This window comes from Protopterus annectens, chromosome 14.part0, assembly GCF_019279795.1.
Source record: "Protopterus annectens isolate FY-2018-M chromosome 14.part0, PAN1.0, whole genome shotgun sequence".
NCBI lineage: Eukaryota > Metazoa > Chordata > Ceratodontiformes > Protopteridae > Protopterus > Protopterus annectens.
In genome coordinates, this window is record NC_056748.1 from 856731007 (window position 1) to 856751193 (window position 20187).

Genomic DNA, 20187 nt, shown 5'->3' on the forward strand with positions numbered 1-20187 from the left:
GATTGTCTATGAGTGGCTGAAGGTCTCCTATCAAAATGGTAGAATACCTTTTACCTTCATTCTGTACCTGTGTGTCCATATACACAAACTGGCAAAACCACGTGCATGACTGGATTACAAAAAACAGTCTTTTGATTTCTAAGACCCTCTAGAGGCCATCACTTAGTCTGTAACTGCTGTTTAATTTAGTTCACCTTTTCTGTTACAAGGTGCCACTAAAACCCATAACCATTGCTTAAAGAGTAATAAAACATGAGCAAGAACCAAATTTGTGGTCAGAGTTGGCCAGTACTGTCTGGTCACCAGCAACTAGGCAAGAAAAACTAAAGTACTTCCTATCTGAACCAAATATAATGGGGAAAGTACAGTTATGCAGGCACCTTTAACCATAACAGTAAATGGTTTAATAGATCACTGTGGCCGTGCCTAAGCTGAATGGGTTATATCCTCCCAAGCATGTCAACAACCCAGCCAGCTTTTTAAAGCTTCAGGGCACCTTTCATATGCTATAACCATTCAGGGGTGTGAGGAGAGTTGTGTAAAGGTAGTGGTTTGGGTGTCAAAAGCCTCATACTGGACTTCCTGGAACTGATGTTCTGCTAGTGATCCCTCAAGGCTGGACAAACAAGTACCCTTCTGGGAAAAGAAAACTTCCACTACATCATTTTTTCTGATGTAAAACTGTGCTTCTGTGAAATTATATATTTTATACTAGGAAATGTTTTCTTACTACATAGACTGCTGCAACAGTGACCTAAATGTTGAACATCTTAATAATACCCCCCCCCCCGGTTCCACATCATAGAATATCTGTATATATACAACATATTACATAATAAAGGAAATAAATGAATTAATGCTTGTAAGAGATCACATTCTATGTACCTTAACAGCACACAAACTTGCAAAGAGGTTAAGGGTACCATTAGGAAGCTCAAAGCTGAATATGAACTTATAATAGCCACTGAAACAGAAAATATGTCAAGAGGTTAACAATTGACACCCAGCAATGATCAGTGCTAATCTATAATAATATTGCTCGGTCTGTCCCAAAGAAAATAGCCCAAAGCCTAATTGACAAATTTAGTGTGAATTTTATTCCATCCACAGTTATAAGTTTTCTACAGTCCAAATACTCATGTCATTTCCATGGAAGGGGTCCTCTCTGCATTCTCAAAAGGTAAGAGCACCTCACCCATGTTCCTTGATGGTATATCAGGGCATCTGATTACAAGTTCTAAATGTGCTGTCTGAAGCCATACTTAACCTCTTTAATCTAAATTTCTTCACTGGCTACATTCCTGAAACCTGAAAAAAAGCCAGTGTAAAGCTTGTACACAAGGCCGGCCTTCCTGCAAACACTGGCAAATACAAACAAATTAGTTTCACTATCCTAATATGTAAAGCTATGGACTGTATTATCTCTGACCTCATTAACCTGGACACTGAGCGTTTCTTGTCCCTGGCTTCTCCTCGGTTCATTTTAGCCAGGGACCTCCTTAATCTCATTAATTACTTTGAAAAGTTCACTGAAGCAGTGAGTAGCAGTTATACAGTGCGTACAACATATCTGGACTTGGCCAAAGCTTTGGACTCTATTTTCCATGCAGTTATCATAGACAGATTTGTAAATCTGAATATAAGATGCTGTACTGTGAGTAGCCAACAGATTTTCTGAAGGAACCATGTGATTTCAGTTACAGCTGCACTTCTGAAAGTGGAAAAGTTGCCTGTGAGATATATCACAGAGTTCAGAGATGGGCTGTCTCCTATTTGACATCTAATTTACAGATCTTCAAGCCAATACTCCTAGCCTATGATTATCTAACTTTGCAGATGACTGCAGATTTGGGTGCTGTTATTCATCCCTTCTTTCATTCTTAATTGCTCAAACATGGATTAGAAGATGTTAATAGTTAATGCAAGGGCAACACTTTCAAAATAAACATGAAAAATGTAGTGTGGCACATTCTGATAAACAAAACACTTCTCCATCGTACCATATAGGCAACACAACCCTGCAATCTGACTCTGTCATAAGGAATCTAGGCATTATTGTTAATTCTTTATTTTTAACCATCATGTCCCCACGTAGTTGAGAAATCCTTCAGTTTGGCTCAACTAATTTCTAAAATCATTTCACTGGGCTCCAGAGAAGTCTCAATTCCCCTTTACTCCTTTCTTGTCAGGCCCATGATTGAATATAAGTCTCATTTCACATTTCTATTTGTTGAAATGTATCACTTCATGTGAGAGGCCTCAGAGATTCCTAACTAAAAAGATCAATGGCCTCAAGAACCTCAGTTACCTAGTAGCCCTCTACCTGTACTTAGTCTCTTATAGACATTTCCGTGGTGATCTGTATTTAGCCTTTTATGCCATGAAGACCCACCCCTCCTTGATATGCTATTCCCTCACAAAACAAATGGTTCCTCAAATACCCAGTTAAAGGACATAAACTTTCATCAAAAGATGAATAAGATACTTTGGTGTGACAGTTTTGTACCCCAATGTATCCTCCAGCTCTGGAACAAAGTTCCAGTTCATCAAAAGCAGAGCATCACCATTTCCACCTTCAGTTTAAGGCTAGGTAATTGACTGGACAGCTTCCTACTCGGTCTGTTCTATCCTGTGTTGCCCTCTATGAGGCTGAATGGAACATTTGTATATGGTATATTAGGCTAGGCCCTGTGGTGGTGCATAGACTGACTGCCTAGTACTCACCTATGAAACTGGGAAAAAGACTTGAGTACTTTCCTGCAGCACTACCTCAATATTTTTTCATCACTGGAGGAAAAGTATTACCTGCCAAAATCAAAGGCAATCAAAAGAAATCCTAAATTATGCTTATATCAAGATCTTAAAAAATTTCCTTGATCTAAATATGAGAAGACCACATGGCATCTAGCTGATTACAGTCATTATCCTTTACTTAGAAAGGAATGCAAATATCCTGCAAACAAAATAAAAGCTTTCTACTTTCAAAAATGTCAGGAAGCACTTCTTAGATATTGAAGAAATATCTAGAAGGAGATGGACAATCTCTCTCTGGATGGTCAGTACCTTCTCATCCTTCCTCATTCTTGGTGGATGGCCACTTCATCACTGATGCAAAATTGAAGTCAAGGACATTTGTAGAGAACTTCTCACTCAGCATCATTGTATCTGTATCTCCTTACTCAGGAGCCAGTAGTTCTGAGACCATTTTGACTTGAATGCTGATTTCCAGTTTAAAATAACTATCTTAATTAAGATTGGTAACCCATTCAAAAAAGATCCCAGGTATAGAAAGACTGGTACAAATGGTCTTTACCCTGTATTTATTAGGGCTTATGAGACATTCAAAATTCATCCCTCAACATGTCATTGCAACATTTATCCCTAATAATATATTTTCAGACCCCTGGAAAACCAGTGTCATCCCAATCCCTAAACATGTCTCCAGCACAAACAGCTGACTCCCACTGGCCCATTAGCTTGCTATCTCCCACACCAAAATGATAGAGAAAGCTACAGCTTCACAGTATCAGGAACACATGGAAATTTGTAGATTTCCCACCTTAGCATCAGTCTTAACAAAACCAATGCAATGGCTTTTAACACTCATAAATGCTTTAGCTTATATCATGACATCTAGAATCTGTGGATGTTGGACTCGGTGGTACCGCTCTAAAAACTTTACAGCTCATAAAATATCTAGACCAGACACTTACTTTCTCTACTCATACCCAGGATATGACAAATACATTTATATCAGTGTTCTAGAAATGCAGCAACATTGCCAACCCCTTGACAAAATGGACAGCTCTGCAATTGACAAAGGAGTTTTACTATCCAGTCTAAAATATTCCCTTCTAATAACTGGCTCCACCACTAAAAGAAATATTCTGAAACAAAACAATGCAGAGTCAAATCTGCCATTTTGTTACTGAAGCCATACCTTTCAACCTCATAGCGCAAAAATTCTGGACAAAGCCATAAATAATTTGGGGCAAAGGGCCAAAGTTAGGGACTTAGAAAGTTGCTAGAATAACACGTTTTACATCATCATTCATTTTCTGAAAGATATTATGTCTGAAATTAAAATATCTGTCATCATTTAGTGATTTCATTTCTCAGTGATTTATCAGAAAACTACAAATTTTATTAGAAATAGATCAAAATATGAGGCAAAATTCTGGAGAATAGAAAGGTAAGATTGGAACAGACAGGAAGCATCAACACTGCCATGCAATCAAGCAGACAGACGAGCTTTAAGTTTCTCAAAGTCAGTCTCCTTATTGGCACACTTCAGCACAAGGTCATTTATCTGGACTAGTACAAGGCCTTAATTCAACTCATTTCTGTTAAGCATTAGTACAGGTCTATCCTCCCTTCTGATTCTTCTCCTGTGGTAACTGTCATTCCAATTTCCTTACTTCTCTGTGTAGACAGAGCTTTCTCTCATCTGGGGCCAACTATTTGGAATTCACTCCCCACCCATCCACTTAAGCACACTTGCAGAAGCAAATTGTTATTTAGTCATGTAACTTTTCAGCCTGTTTTGACCTGACCACTCCATAACATAAATACTTCCAAAATATTTGTCATGAACAATATTAAGAATCCTTTTGTGCATGGCTGTATCAAGTCTTGCCTAATTTTAACTAATTTTAACTAATGCTTTGTGCATTAATATCTTCTATGCCCTCATAGCTGTTTGTATATTATTGTGTTTTACTGTTGTTATGTTTGTTTTAATTTTTAAAAGGCATCGATCTTTCAGGCCTTCTTGCATTGAGCCCTGGAGCAGAAGTAAGCTTAATGGCTTTTTTTTTCATTTTTTTGTATCTGGATTATGACTTAAAAGGTTCCCAATGGTCCAGTTCACATACCTGCTAAACTAAGTTAATAAATAAGAATTCTGCTAATTGTTTTGGATGCATCATGTAAAATATTAAGTGTCTGAAGAAATGGGGAGACACTATAGCTGCTTGAGTCCCAAGCATTCGACAACCACTAGCTGGAAGGCAAGGATCTGAGCGCTTTGTAGCTTGCGTGAGCTGCGCCTTACTCTCACTATTAGCATGCAAGCACCTGTAATAAACCCAAAAACATGTTGTTAAAGAGCAGCACTTTGGCTTTAGTAATAAAGGTTTTGGCCTCAGAGTGCCAGTGTTAATACCAGACCTCTGATTACTGCCTCTGTGAAATATGTATGCCTTTTCCTAGTCTTAGTGGAATGTTTGAGTATTCCAGTTTTCTTCCAGAAACATTATGAGCAGATTAACTGCTCCAAAGTGTCCATATGCATTTTACATTTAATGTTCATGTGGCTTTGGCCATAGCTAAAGGGGTCTCAGACGGACCTGTTCACTTCTGTGTTTAACAAATAACTTGATATGCTTCCAAATCTGTGGCCTTATAGCTGATTTTAACTAAGTGTGCACTGTGCAATTGTCATATTGTCTGCAGTGAAGTTTTTACAGCAGAATATGGGTAACATTTAACTAGAACAGAATATACCTTTTACTGTGACATGTTTGTACTTGCAATCAATGTTTTGGTAGCTATCAAGTACAAACATTAATTGACAGAACTGTCTATTTCACTTAATACTACAACGCAGTCTGTATCAAAATATAGCGAAGAGAAAGTAATGTGTTCTGCACTTCAACAGATGAAAATGTCACAAACCAGCAAAGCAGAAATTATATAAGGGATTTAACAAAAAAAAGATGGGACTATATTACAGGCACTGGGTATACACTGCATTCCCTTCCCTTTCCTTTTTTTGCATCTATAGTAACCCACCAGAAACCATTCACAGTGCCCCAGTTGATAATAATATGCATTACTGCACTTCTGAAACTGGCTGTAAGATGAAACTACAGTCAAAATCATTGTTATTTCTATTCTGTTGCTCAGGAACTCAACTTGATGGAGTCATTCTTCAATTTAAACTTTGTGGGACATTGATATAAAAAAGAATTTTGACCAGTTGCACTTTAAACGTTTATAAAATCCTCATAGTCGTAAGATTTTATTTTATTTATTTTATTTATTTATTTATTTTACATTTGTTGACCAGGCTAGTCTAACTGGATATATGTCCATTTTCAGTAGAGGCCCGGGGAGAAAAGCTCCAATGGAATATTACATTGTTTATACAGAATAGACCATACAAGATTAGAATTTAAAAAACAAAGTTAGACAATATATGCAATGTACAACTATGATAGTAGCAAACAAGGAGAAAAAAGTCTTAATGTCTTTATACAAAGAAATAATAATAATAAAAAAAAAATATATATATATATATATATATATATATATATATTTTTTTTTAATACATCATCTTTACAATGTTTTAGGAAGATTTATTCAATTCAAAAGAGGTAGTGTTTGTCATTGTCAATATTAGCAAAGCTATACTTACTGAGGTTTGCAAACATAACAAAACCGCACGATAGTCCCCGAAACCACCGTAGTACAAAATTTGCTATTTTTCTGCAATAATGTCATCCTTGGAGGCAGTAATAAAAACTGGGAGGGTGGGGAGGAAACCCATCTGCATAAGGATGCAATGGCATATTCTTCCAGTAAAACATGCACTGTCGATGGCTTTAATAGAGCACTATAACAGTTAGGAAGCAGTACCTTCATTCTTTATTTTGGACATTTGCAGCGTAAAGTCAGTTTCATTAGTGATAGTCCTCCTGTTTCTGTTCAGATTATAAGATAAAAGGATGATCATGTTAGCTAGATGTTACACGTCTTAAGAGTTCTAATGAAATGTAGAACATTACACATTACAGAATGCATGTTACTTACCTCTAAGATCATACTTACCTCTGTGCAGTTGTACATGTCTGTCTTTCTTTCTGCCTCTCTCTCTATATATTTCTGTTTGCCTGTCTATTTCTCTCCCTGTCTGTCTACTTATATAATTGTGAATCTTTCTACTTGTATTCTCATTATGAGTTCCTGGCACACTATTGTTGCAAATGGTTAAATGTTTTAGCCATGTACACATATGCAATCTAAAACATGAAAAAGACAACTAAATTGACTGTCCCTTTTCATTTAGAATCTGGTCATGTATGCACAAACCTGGAATAGTGGCAGTCAGAAAATTCTTAGGCAGACAGAAAATATGCATGACGTCTGTATTGTCCTGCTATTACTGAGATTTATTTCTGAAGCTCTTTTTAATGACTGAAACTAAAAAAACTGAATGCTATTTGACTGAAACTGCTTTTTAGTAGGGGGCAAGACCCTGTGGACTACCCATGTGGTGGAGGTGTGCCTCCAAGTCCCAGCACCCCCCCCACACAGACACACACAATTAATATATTCTCAATCCAAGGTCTCACACACACCTGGAGTAAGAGAAAAATATTGAATTTTGTGCAGAAGGTTTTGTACTTTCCTTTACAATAGGGTAATATGAACTCAGAAGCAAATGTATATCAGTCAGGGAGGTATAGGGACACAGACTACCGCATTAGGGTTTACAGCAGGTTTTTCCCCCTACAAAAATATGTATAAAGACGTGTTGTTTTGCAAAATGTGTATTAATGTGAATTTTCAGTAAAATGACTTCCAGCACTTTGGTTTCTATCAAATGGCAAAAAATATTTTGCACTTCATCTAAATATATCCATGTTTTGCTGATACACAGTCACTTTGGAAACATATCACTGGTGTGTGTCTTCTTGGTCTTCTGAATTGCATTATAATTACAACTGTTACAACTGTTAGAATCTGGTTTATTTTGTCATCTGCAGATGAATTAGCGTTTTACTTAGTAGTTTCTTTCCACTAAGTTAGAAAAATGCCCTACCAGATGATTATTAGCCATTGCTGGTACTGAACTAATCCATCATGTACAAGTATAAATCTTTATAGTATTTTTTGCAACTCTTTCATAAACTGTAGAGTTTATTGCTCACACCAAACTGTAAAACCCTATGTCATTGTTCTTTTTCCTCTGGGCTACGTCATGGTTAAAGAGGGCCCACATTGCATCAAGCTTCTGGATCAGTTAGTATTGTTTAGGGGGTCTATATTAAATCAGCGAAATGCTTAAAATAGCAAATGCAGATTTATCGACCCTTTAATAGCGAAATCTGACAATCCCAAAGACACGAAACAGCGATTTTTTTTCCCCCAAGGAAAAAAAATCGCTGGGCCATTTTCGGGACTTTGCCATTTCCTCCACTGTGGTACAATCTCGGAGTTTGTATATTAAAATAGGGGGGGGCACTGCACCCCACATCAGGAGGAGTGTGGGGCAAAGCCCCCCACTTTATTTTGTGTTTTAAACTTTTTTTTTTTTTTTTTTTGGGGAACAGCAATTTTTTTCCCTGGGAAACAAATCGCTGTTCCATGTCTTCGAGATCATCAGCTTTCATTCTTAAAGGGTCAATAAATCAGCGTTCGCTGATTTAATATAGACCCTTGTTTAGGAATTGTTGACTCATTCAGTCTCCCCATGAATCGGTTTCATTCATATTACGTTAAGTGACAGCGTCCTGTATTTTCCTCCCAAGTTTACAAACTTGTACATCTGTGGTGAAGGAATACTGCAATGGGAAGTGGGGAGCTGAGATATGAACTATTTATTTCTGAAGCTCTTTTTAATGACTGAAACTAAAAAAACTGAATGCTATTTGACTGAAACTGCTTATGTGTTTGAATTTGTTGGTAACATTACCTCAGGGGATAACGTGATGAGACATACTTAGCCATCAGTACAGTGTCATACACTTGGAGTTCTTATAGCAGAATGCACAACCATGTTTCACATGTTTTGCAGAGAAATAAGTTAGAGTTTCTGGTAGTGACCATTGTGAAAAGCCAGCTATGAGTTTAGGGAAGAAGGCAGCGGTGAGAGAGGAGTTTAAACCAAATGTGTATAAGAATCCTGGTAAAGAAAACAGACTAATCTATTTTTATTGATCATGTTCACATAAACAGCATAGAGGTCCTTGCATTTCTAAAGTGTGACATTGAAGATTAGGTAGAGGTAATGTAAGTAGCATTCAATTAACCTAAGTGTGGAAATGGGTAGAAAATGGCAAATGAGTTCATTTTAGATGCCCATAACATATGCATACACATCAGGGCATATTTGCAAATTATATTTCTTCTGACATTTCAGGGTTTTGTACATCTTTTTCCCATCTGAGCCACTTTACTTTGTGTGTGCATCAATTTCAGTGTACTTACATTTCTGCATGTATGCTTCTGCAGCTAGATATGTTATTCTGCATTCCTTAGTTTCCATGTTTTGTGTGCATTTCTGTTTTCTGAAACAAGCAGACACATTTGCATGTTTATATACCGTCTTTCCTGTATTTCTGTTTGTGTGTGTGTGCATGTAAGTGGGGACTGAATCTTGTTCTGTACACCAATCTTCTTTTACTTTTATTTTCTCTTTTTTCCTAGGGTCCTCCAGGAAGAGCTGGCTTTCCGGTAATTAACATTTCATTCCTTTTTCTGCTAATCTAAAAATACCATTTATTTTATAAGCAAAATGAGATATGAATGTTTAGATTTCCATAGGGTAAGTTAGTAAAAGATCAGGATCTTAGCTAACCAGTACCATACTTCAGGTTCCTAGGCAAGTACTATGCTAGCTGCCCTTGTGGGACATTTAAGTGTAGCCGGTTTCCCTTTTGTGATGGAAATAACCTATCCCAGTTAGTCATATGTTAGCCTTACCTGTCCCCTGGTTAATAATTAAATATTACCCCACATTAGAATAACTGAGATCATACCACAGATAATCTGAAAGGACCCATGCATGGGGTAAAGCATTTAGGAGCTGCACCTGTCCATTGATAGTATAGAGGGCAGCCCTGGGATAAATTTTCTGTTTTGCATCCATAGATCTCAGTTGTATTTGAATGTAGACAGGGATGATCTTTATTTTATATGGATGGGAGTTTGTTCCAAAGCAGTGGTATCATCAAAGCTTAAATAACACCATATTACCTCAAACCAGAATTTAAAAAACTACTTTTTGTTTTCGATTGAAAATGAATACATCTCATACTCAGTCCTGTTACCAAGTACATGCCATATTGTTCAGTTTCAAAAAAATGTAGAAAGTGGTAAGCACAAAAGTTAGGCAGAATCTTCCAGTTCCTTTTGCTCCAGCAGACTCTGTAAAATCGCAAACACCATAGATCTTTGTTCTTGTCTGATGCTGACATACAGTATTTTGTAAATGTCTCTGTGACTAAATTTTGTAATTTATTTTATTTATTTATTTTACATTTGTTAACCGGGTTAGTCTGGCTGAGCTTTTGGCTCATTTTTGGCAGAGACCCAGGGAGAAAAGCTCCTCTGGAGTAGAAAACTATTTATTAAATGTTAGTAACATAGTAGTAACAATCAGCTATAGGATCTTACAAGCAGAGACCTGGAGAGAAAAAAAAGCTCCTCAGGCAATTCAGTTATACAGAATATTAACAATTGGCAGACAAGTATGTGAGTTGTTACAAACAAGGTTTTAAACAATTAGCAGAAGAAAATGTGACTAGTTACAATATTTAAGCTGCTTAGAGCAAAATGAGTTAATAGTTAGGCAGGTGCTTATTTAAAGTGGGTAGGATCTAGTTGTATAGGAGTTTGGAAACAAGAAAGGAAAGTAGGAATGGCTAGTAGGAGATGTAGGGGAGGTAGAGTATAGGAGACAGTCTAGACAGGTAGGTTGTTTTGAGACTGTAAGAATAAAGAGTGGTTGGAGATAGAGGAAGGGAAGAGGTAGAAGCGGCAGGGGAATAGTGTTAGAGATACATTAAGAGTGAGGTAGTGAAATAGGTGAAAGGATGGTGGTTTCAGGGTGGTTGGCTACAGTGGCAAGACCACTTTGTTTTTAGGTATTTACTTGTAGCTAATTTGAAACTTTTGCTATGCTGGAGGGATTTTATTTCCAAGGGGAGTTGGTTCCAGGATATAGCTGGGTTATAGTTATAGAGAAGGCAGCCTATTTTGGTTTTGGGTTTGTAGATGTCTAATAATTCTTGATTTGAGCTGCATAGTGTCCTAGCAGGGGAATATCTGGATATGATAGTGGACAGGCTGTGGCAGAAGGAGGGTAGATAGAGAATATAGTGGATGATTTGTAGTTGGTATAGTTGGAGTAGCTGAGGGAATTCTAGTCAGTCTAGTTGCTGCAGTGCTAAGCAGTGGTGTGACTTGTAGGTTTGGGTAACTACAAATCTGGTGATCTTATTACAGGTAGTTTCAAGCTTGGAAATGAGTATAGAATTTAGGTTTGTGAATATGTGGCAGCTGTACAGGAGTGTTGGGAGTAATAAAGCCTGGGAGAGAGTTATTTGGGCAGTGTTAGTTAAGTGTTTCTTGCTACGGAAAAGGTGTCCAAGTTTCTGATGAGTTCTTTTTACCGAGTTAGTAATATGGAGATCAAACTTAAGCTGATCATCTATTATAACACCTAGCAATTTAGTACTAGATTCAGCTGAGATGATAGTGTTGTTGCAGGATAAGATAGTAAATGTATATTTGAGTGTGGTGATGTTTTTAGGGAGGAAGAGTAGAAGCTTAGTTTTTTTTTGGATTAAGTATTAGTTTGTTATCACTAAGCCAAGTCTCAATGGTGTGGAAGGATGCCTGGGTAGTTGAGTGGAGGTCAGTTGGGTTGTCAGCAATGGTTATAACAGTTGAGTCATCAGCATATTGCACAAGAGATGACTGGGGACAAGAGGAGTAGAGCAAGTTTGTGAAAATATTAAAGAGTAGTGGTCCAAGTATGGACCCTTGAGGGACTCCCATTTGTACAGTGAGAGGAGAGGATAGTGCAGAGAGCCATTTAACTGATTGCTGGTGGGTTGAGAGATAGCCAGAGAACCAGGAGATAGTAGGGTTAGAGAAATGTAAGTTAGTGAGTTTATCTAGGAGGAGTGGGTGAGAGACAGTGTCAAAGGCTTTGGAAAGGTCAAGGAATAGGCATGAGACAAGTTTATTGTTATCACGAGCTAGGAAGACTATGTTGATGAATGATATGAGTGCAGTAGTTGTACTACGCTTGGGATGGAAACCATGCTGTGTGGGTTTGAGAAGGTTTACTTCGTGAAGGTATTGCATTGCCTGCTTGTGAATGCATTTCTCTAGGATTTTTGAGAGTGGAGAGAGTATGGCAATCAGTCTGAAGTTGGATATGTCTGAGGAGTTGCCCCCTTTGTGAATGGGTAAAGTAAAGAAATTCTTCCATACAGTGGGGACATAGGATTCAGAAATGGATCGGTTGATTAAGATGAATACAGGATAGGGAAGAGGTTCAGAGGCAATCTGCAGGAAGTAAGAGGTTAGCTTGTCAACAGATGGGGAGCAAGGTTTAAGTTTAGAGAGTAATGACTTTACATAGTTAGTTGATACTGCTTTTAGAGAGAAGGAGTTAGGAGGGTTTGGAAGAGGTATAGAGTTTGTGGGGGTGCTAGTGTTGTTTCTGGAGGGGAGAGAATTTATTATGGAGGTTATTGAGTTTATAAAATGATTGTTAAATTTGTTGGCTATGTCTTCAGGAGTTGCAATGGGACATGGGTTAGGAGAGGAAGGCTTTCCTGGATGAAGAGTCTGTTTAATATAGCTCCAGAATTTCTTTGGGTCTGATTTAAGAGTAGAGGGAGGATTGGCATAGAAGTTTATTTTGTCATAATGGATGATTTTTTTAATTTTATTTCTGAGTTCTTTATATTTCTGAAGAAGAGAAGGGGTCCTAGTTTTAGTTCACATTTTCCAAATCCTGTCTCGGTCTTTCAAGAGGGTTCTGGTAGATTTAGTGAGCCAGGGAGCAGTATTAGATCTGATTCTAATTGTGCAAAGAGGAGCAAGGGAGATAAGAATGTTTAGGAATGTAGTGTTGAAAGAGTGGACAGCTTCATCTAAAGGAAGAGTGGTGAGGTAAGACCAGTTAATTTTGGAGAGTTGGTGAATAAAGGAGTTAGGACAGAAATGAGAAAGTGAGTGGGCGGTAATAAATTTGTTAGGTTTGGTAAGGTGGGGAGTATGTCTGGTAACTGTTATAGGGCAGTGGTCGTTGAGGGCATTTGGAAGGGTTTGGGAGTTATGATAGTTTTGAGGGTGGGAGACCAATATCCAGTCAAGAAGAGAGATATGTAGGTGAGATTTATTAATGTAGGTTGGGGTTGTGATTAGCTGCTCAAACCCATGTAGGTTTATACAGGAAGTAGTGTTGGGAGCTTGTATTGTAAGCCAATCAATATTTACATATCCCAGTATAATTATTTCATTGTAGATGGTAAGTGAGAAGTGAGATAGGATGTTCTCAAGTATGTTAATATTATCACCAGGGGGAATATAGATTGCTGCAACAGTTATGGTGTTGAAACTGTTAAGTTTGAAGTTGGTCAGTAGGAGTTCAGCTGATGAGAAGGAGGGTAAGTCTAGTGTGGGACTGATTTGGGAGAGACAATTGGAGTAGAGTATGGAGACTCCTCCTCCTTTTCTTTTAGGTCAGTCTAATCTAAAGATATTATAGCCAGGAGGGATGACTTCACTGTCCAGATGGTGTGGTTTTAACCATGTTTCAGTTAGGATAACTATGTCAGGAGTATAGTTAGCTACCAAGCATGGAGTTCTTGAACTTTATTTACAAGGCTCCTGACATGGATAGAGCAGAATTGTACTTGTTTTTGTGGGTTGGAGGAGTTGGCAGGTTTAGATACATGGGGGGTTATTGTTCAGGGTAGTGTCTGTAGGGCCTGGGTTAGGATGAATGTCACCAGATAGAAGTAGAGGTTTGTAATGGGGTTTTAATTTGAGCACGTAGACTTTGCTTTTTTATTTTAAAGGGGAGGGAGGAGATATTTTTATTTTAGGAATGGGAGTGGTGGGGGAAGGATGGAGGGACAAATTAGTAGATAGGGTTGTGGTGTAGTACTTGAGTTGAGTGGTGTTTGAGTGCTGGAAATAGGGAGTAGGTAATTGTGAGTGATAGGAGGTGAGGTGATAGACATGCTCGACAAGCCACGTTGCTTCGCTAGGGACGGCTTGCACCTGTCACCCTTAGGCTTTTGTATACTGGCCAAGGCTCTTGCCAGCCCCATAGTGCCTTTTTTAGGCAAGGCTCAAAGGACAAACCCACCTCCATAGACAACCCAAGGATAAAAAAACTAAAGGTAATGCTACTCAATGCCAGAAGTCTAAACCTCAAGATTCACGCACTTGAGGCTCTCCTCAGTATGGAGAAAATCGATGTCTGTGCTCCTGAGAGCACCCCAGCACTACCAGGTTATAACTCATACCATGCGTTTTGGCCCCAAAACTCAGACCAAAGCACAAAAGGAGGGGGAGTATCTATATTCATCAAAGATACCTACACATCCAGGTTATTGGCACTGCACGAAGCATCGGAAACCATCCATGTGCAACTAACAGCGGGCAAAACTGACTTTCAGTTTGTAGCCTGCTACAGAACACCCTCCCTATTACAGGAACCCCATTTGGCATTCCTGAGAACACTGGAGAATATGAAGGTCTCTCCAAACACTATGTTATTGGGTGACTTCGACTACCCAAACATTGACTGGGAAAACTACTCAAGCCCAAACACCCTCGCCCAATGGTTCCTTGAATTTATAAACTCAAACTCAATGGAACAACTGGTCACCACTCCCACAAGAGGGAACAACATATTGGACATGGTCATCACCAACATGGGGACTCTATGTTCCACTCCAGACGTAAACCCCTCATTGGTAAGATCAGACCATAAACAAATTTCCCTGGACATCCATATCCCGTCCCCACCCCCAGCCAAGGAAATCACTGTAAAGAATTTCTCAAAAGCCAACTTTGCACTTCTCAAGACTGAGGTGGAATCGTTCAAAGCCCCTGGGCCAGAGGATAATACAGACCAATCCACAGAATCCTTTACAAATGCATTCTATGAGCACTTGCAGGAATGCATGGATCATGCTATCCCAAATAAAACCAAGACTCACTCCTCCAAAAACAGGAGACCGGTCTGGTGGACCCCGGCCATAAATAAACTATACAACAGAAGGAGGAAGCTACTACATGACAGAGCAAAATCCCAAAAAGGGAAGGCATCTCTGATTAGTATTATCAAGAAACTTCGATCCCTCATAAAATCATCAAAGGCCAATTTCGAAAGAAAAATTGCCCTAGACACTAAAGATAATCACAAGGCCTTCTTTAGTTATGTCAGGAACATGGGCAGAAACTCTCAGACATAGCCAACATCCTGGCAGACAGATTCAGTGCAAACTTCTCCCCCCCTTCCCCCCCCAAAGGAACAAATGCCTATCCCAACTGAATGTAACCTCCCTGACATCACAGATGCACAGGTGAAATCTGCCCTCTCCAAAGCAAAAAACACAGCATCTATGGGACTGGACGGTGTCCTGGGCTGTGTCTTACACGAGCTCCAAGAAGAACTGAACCCTCACATTAAGTCACTGTTCAAACTTAGCCTTACTACAGAATATGTACCCAAAGAATTGCATACAGTTACAGTGGTCCCACTCCACAAAGGTGGTGCCACAACAGACCCCAGAAACTATTGTCCCATAAGCCTGACTAGTCTGGTCTGTAAAGCTATGGAGCGTATTATCATGGAACTCATAAACAAAGACATTGGGAGCCTCCAGACACTGGACCCTACCCAATTCGGCTTTGTTAAGGGCACATCTTGCCTCTTAAACCTAGTTGATTTCTGTGAAACAGTTACCAAAGCCATAGATGAGGGCAAGGTAGTCCACACAGCCTACCTGGACCTCGCAAAACCTTCGGCACAATACCCCACTCGGGCATCATAAATAAGCTTACCATCTTAACTATCAACCCCTACATCACAAGATGGGTTGCAAACTGGCTCCGAGATAGAACCCACATGGTCAGAATCACAGGTGCCATGTCCAAATCCAAACCAGTTACAAGTGGCATCCCACAGGGCTCAGTTCTGGGACCTCTCTTGTTCGGTATATACTTCTCTGAGGTTCAGGCTAAAACGGGGGGATTATGGCTGACAAAGTTCGCAGATGACTGCAAACTGGGGGTCATAATCGAATCTCCAGCTGACACAAGCATCCTCCAAAAGGGTCTCACAGAGACGGATGCTTGGTGCCAGAGCCACGGCCTCAAGCTAAATGCTAAAAAGTGCATAGTTATCCCCTTTGGGAAAAACAAGGTGCCCACAAATTACCACATAGGTGGTAATCCATTAAGTACGGAAGAAGTAATTAGAGATTTGGGGACCAACGTAGATAGTAATCTCTCCTTTGATAATCACGCTGCCAAAGTGGTTAGAAAGACCTTCTATATAGCCCACCTTATCACGAAAGGGTTCGCATCTAGATCAAGAGAGGTCGTTGTGCCCCTCTACTCGTCACTCATCAGACCCATAATTGAATACAATGCCCCTTTTGGGATGTACCTTACCCGACACCTGCAGCAACTGGAGAGACCCCAAAAATACCTCACCAAGAGGATCATGGGCTACAAACAGATGTCCTATGCAGCTCGACTAAAGAAACTCCAGCTCTACTCAGTTGCTTACCGCCTACTCAGAGGCGATCTATGCCTGACATACAAAGCCATATCAAACCCAGAATTAATGGACATGCTCCACCTCAAAAAATCCAAGCCCCTTAGAGCTACATGCTCCAGGGACCTAAACCTCAGCACAAAAATAAATAGGACATGCTGGAGGGACAGATTCATTTCCCAGAGGCTCCCCTCACTCTGGAATAGAATCCCAATTCATGTTAGACATAGCCCCTCGCTGACCGTCTTCAAGCGAAATCTGGACGCGTGGATGGGAAATCGCAAATTCACCTCTGGGATCACTTCTGTGTCCCTGCTAGACAGAGGCACACTAAACTAATCTAAAAAGGGTACCTTCTGTGACCTACTTTACAGAGGCACAGTAGGCTAATCTAATAGGGAGGCGGAAGCCAAATACACTCTGGCTAGGCTTATAAATGCCCTAGGGCAGATAGCCTAGTATCTACCTATGAACCTATGAACCCATAAGGAGTAGGGAAGGTAAAAGTATAGTTTGAGTTGTAAGAGACGTCACTTTATGGGATGTAGAACAGAGGATGAGAGGAAGGGGTGGGCGTAAGGTGTAGTAGTCTTTGATAGTGGATAGTAGGTAAGTGTGGGGAGGAGCAAAGGAGGGAGGTAGTATGAGAACAGGAAGTAGAGGGGTGGGGAATTTGGGAGGAAGTGAGGGGGTGTGGTTGTATGGATAGGTATAAAGGTAATGATATGGGGGGTGGGGGGAATGGGAGGAAGCGAAGTGAGCAGAGATGCTACACCTTGAGGGCTTTCAGCTGCAATTAGAGCAAATATGGCATCCAGGGTTTTTAAAACTTTTGGTGTGTTGTACCTGAGTAATCACTTGGGGGGGGGGGGGCTTCAATTGGAATTTGAAGTAGCAAGGTAGAATCCAAGGGACTCTGCTAAACCTAGCTAATTATCAAGGATAGCCAAGGAAATAAGGTAAACATACAGGCACCCTTGTTCAAGGACTGAAAGGTTTCTCCAAGAAAAACTATGTGTATGAATACACCACAGGTGGAAGTTGTATGCTGCTTACTAGTCTGCAATGGCAGATTTTATTCTCTTTTATATTTGTATTCCCCTTTGTTCATTGTTTGCTGCATACAATGCAGCTAAAGATAAAAGCAGCTGGAGACTTTGCACCTCTGTTTGGTGTTTAATGAAGAACAAGTATTGAGGAGGAGGGACTGAAGGCTATGACTATTGAGAGGGGATAAATACATTCATATATAACAAATTATTAACAGTGAAACAGAATAAAAGGGGTGGGGGTGGGCTAAGAGGAAGAAGGTTTGCAACTGTTGCCCCTGGGGTATGCACTCTAGCTGACTGTAACAGATTTTAACAAGGCATAACAGTAGTTACAAAAGCTGGCACCTACACTACACAAGCGGCAACAACAAGGTTCCTGGAGTTAAACCAGGGGCTGCAGTCTATTTTTGGATGATTGCTGGTTATAGTTTTTTTTGTATTTAGCTGGAGTGAGAGGATTTTTTGCTCACACAAGTGGGGGGGGGGGCAAAGCGATCAGGTCCTCAGTGGCTACTACACAAGCGGCAACAACAAGGTTCCTGGAGTTAAACCAGGGGCTCGGTCTATTTTTGGATGATTGCTGGTTAGAATTTTCTTTGCTTTTAGCTGGAGTGAGAGGATTCCTTGCTCACACAAGTGGGTGGGAGGACCCAAAGCGATCAGGTCCTCCGTGGCTTAGAGATGCTACACCTGGAGGTCTTTCATCAGCGATGCTAACAGTTGACTTATTTTATTATTACTACAATTTATTTTAGTTTTGAAAAGTAATATTTTTTAAGTTCTTATTCCCCCTGAGTATATATTCAAATATTATCAGTCATTGAGAAGACCATAAGTGTTGCTAAGCTTATCACAGTTAACAAGTCAATAAGACAACTCTGTAATGAATCAACTATATTAAGTTGATTAAGCAGAGCGTCACAGCTTAGCCTGCATGTGACTCTTGCCTACTCCTTTCAAAGTTTCCTTTCCCTTAAAAGTAATATAGAGGATTATAATCAGGTGTCTGATCATAAAGTGTTTATTCTGTGTTTCAACAAACTGGAACCAAAGTAAGACAAACTGGCGAAAAACAAAAAGACAGCTTGGAAACACGAAAGCAAATTCTCTCTCAGTTTAATTCTCTCTTAGTTTAATTAAACTAAGAGAGAATTTGCTTTGGTGTTTCCAAGCTTTATTCTGTGTTTGACACATGAATGCCAAGAAAGTTATCTCAGAGAGGTGATTCTTGGCATCAGTGTCAGGAACACTTAATAATAAGAAGTTATAATCGGAGATCCGATCATAATCCTTTGTAGTGCATGGAGCTTTTTCCTGTTTATTACTCTGAACAGTCTGCATATTTCTTTCTTTACTCTCCCATTCCCATTTCCCTTGTCTCACTGCCTATATACCTCACTCTCCCCTTTTTACTTTCTTTACTTATTAATTATTTTAATTAATACCCACCCTATTAAACATACTCTTACCCACACTTTTTTTTTTTCCTTTATCCCCTTTCCCCCTTTTTTAACTTTTCAACTTTTCCTTTTTTCTCTTTTTTTTTTTTTTTTTTTGCTAACTACTAGCTGTGATACCATCACTCTCCTCCCTCTGACCAATGATTAATGTTTACATACCTACACTTCAGATATCCTTCACTCAACTGTATTTTCTTGTTTTGTTCTCTGTTAAAAAGTTTGATCTGCTTAGTAGTAGTCTTTCTGTATTGTGGTTAGTTAGTTAGTGGAGCTTTTTTTTCTCCTCTGCTGAAAATGGACATGTATCCAGCCAGACTAGCCCGGTTAACAAATGTAAAATAAATAAATAAATAAATTTTCTGCTCCGTGTACTACTTGTTACAGAAAAGTTAAAAAAATGCAATGTGCTGTGACTGCTTTGAAAGCCAGTAAAGCAGTGGGGAAGTACTTTTGCATCCTTATGTAGTCCCTGTCTAAGGGAAAAATTTGGTTCCAAATTAGTAGCTGTGATGCAGTAGAGAATGGGCAGACACAGAGTTGAAACTAAGCCATTTAATGTTCTGCTAATACTGTTTTTTGTATTGCACCTGTCAGCTTTTAGTGCCTGATGTGATCTTAACAGCAAGTATGGAGGGGCTTAACAATTGTTAAGCTCCCTTCTAAGCATTGTTAAGATCAGGTCTTAACCTGGAGTAGCATTGAACAAGAATGTCATTTAAGTGTTACTAGAGCATCATCACAACAACCAATGCACCACATAGAGGATTATGAGCTAGTGGCCAGTTATTACCTGCTTATTATGTGTTTGAGACCCGGTTGCCTAGAAATTTACCTTGACAGCAGACTGAGAGGTGAATCTTGACATCCATGTCAAGAAATTACTGCTGTGTAAGTAAACTTACCATAATAGTAGATGTTTGGATGATCACAGCTGCAGTAGCCTTAGCTATGTGGGTTAAAAACTGCCAAGATATAACTGCCAGACAGCTTCAAAATCTTTAGGGCACCTTTCATGCATCCAGTCTATCAGACAACTCAAGATGAGCTGACTAAAAGACAAGTTTGGGCACCAAGCTCTTCTGCCAACAGAGAGAAGGAGGCTGAGTGTAGAAGGGCAATGCTATGAATAGCA

At 39.4% G+C, this 20187-nt stretch overlaps 1 protein-coding gene across 1 annotated transcript in view; it reads left to right on the forward strand.

The window, feature by feature from the left end:
• The window catches only part of LOC122788737 (collagen alpha-1(XIII) chain-like), a 396594-nt gene that overhangs the window by 41660 nt on the left and 334747 nt on the right, over nt 1-20187 (forward strand). The window contains exon 2 of the mRNA XM_044055630.1: nt 9433-9459. Coding sequence (XP_043911565.1) covers nt 9433-9459 — 27 coding nt within the window. The remainder of the gene's footprint in view (nt 1-9432; nt 9460-20187) is intronic.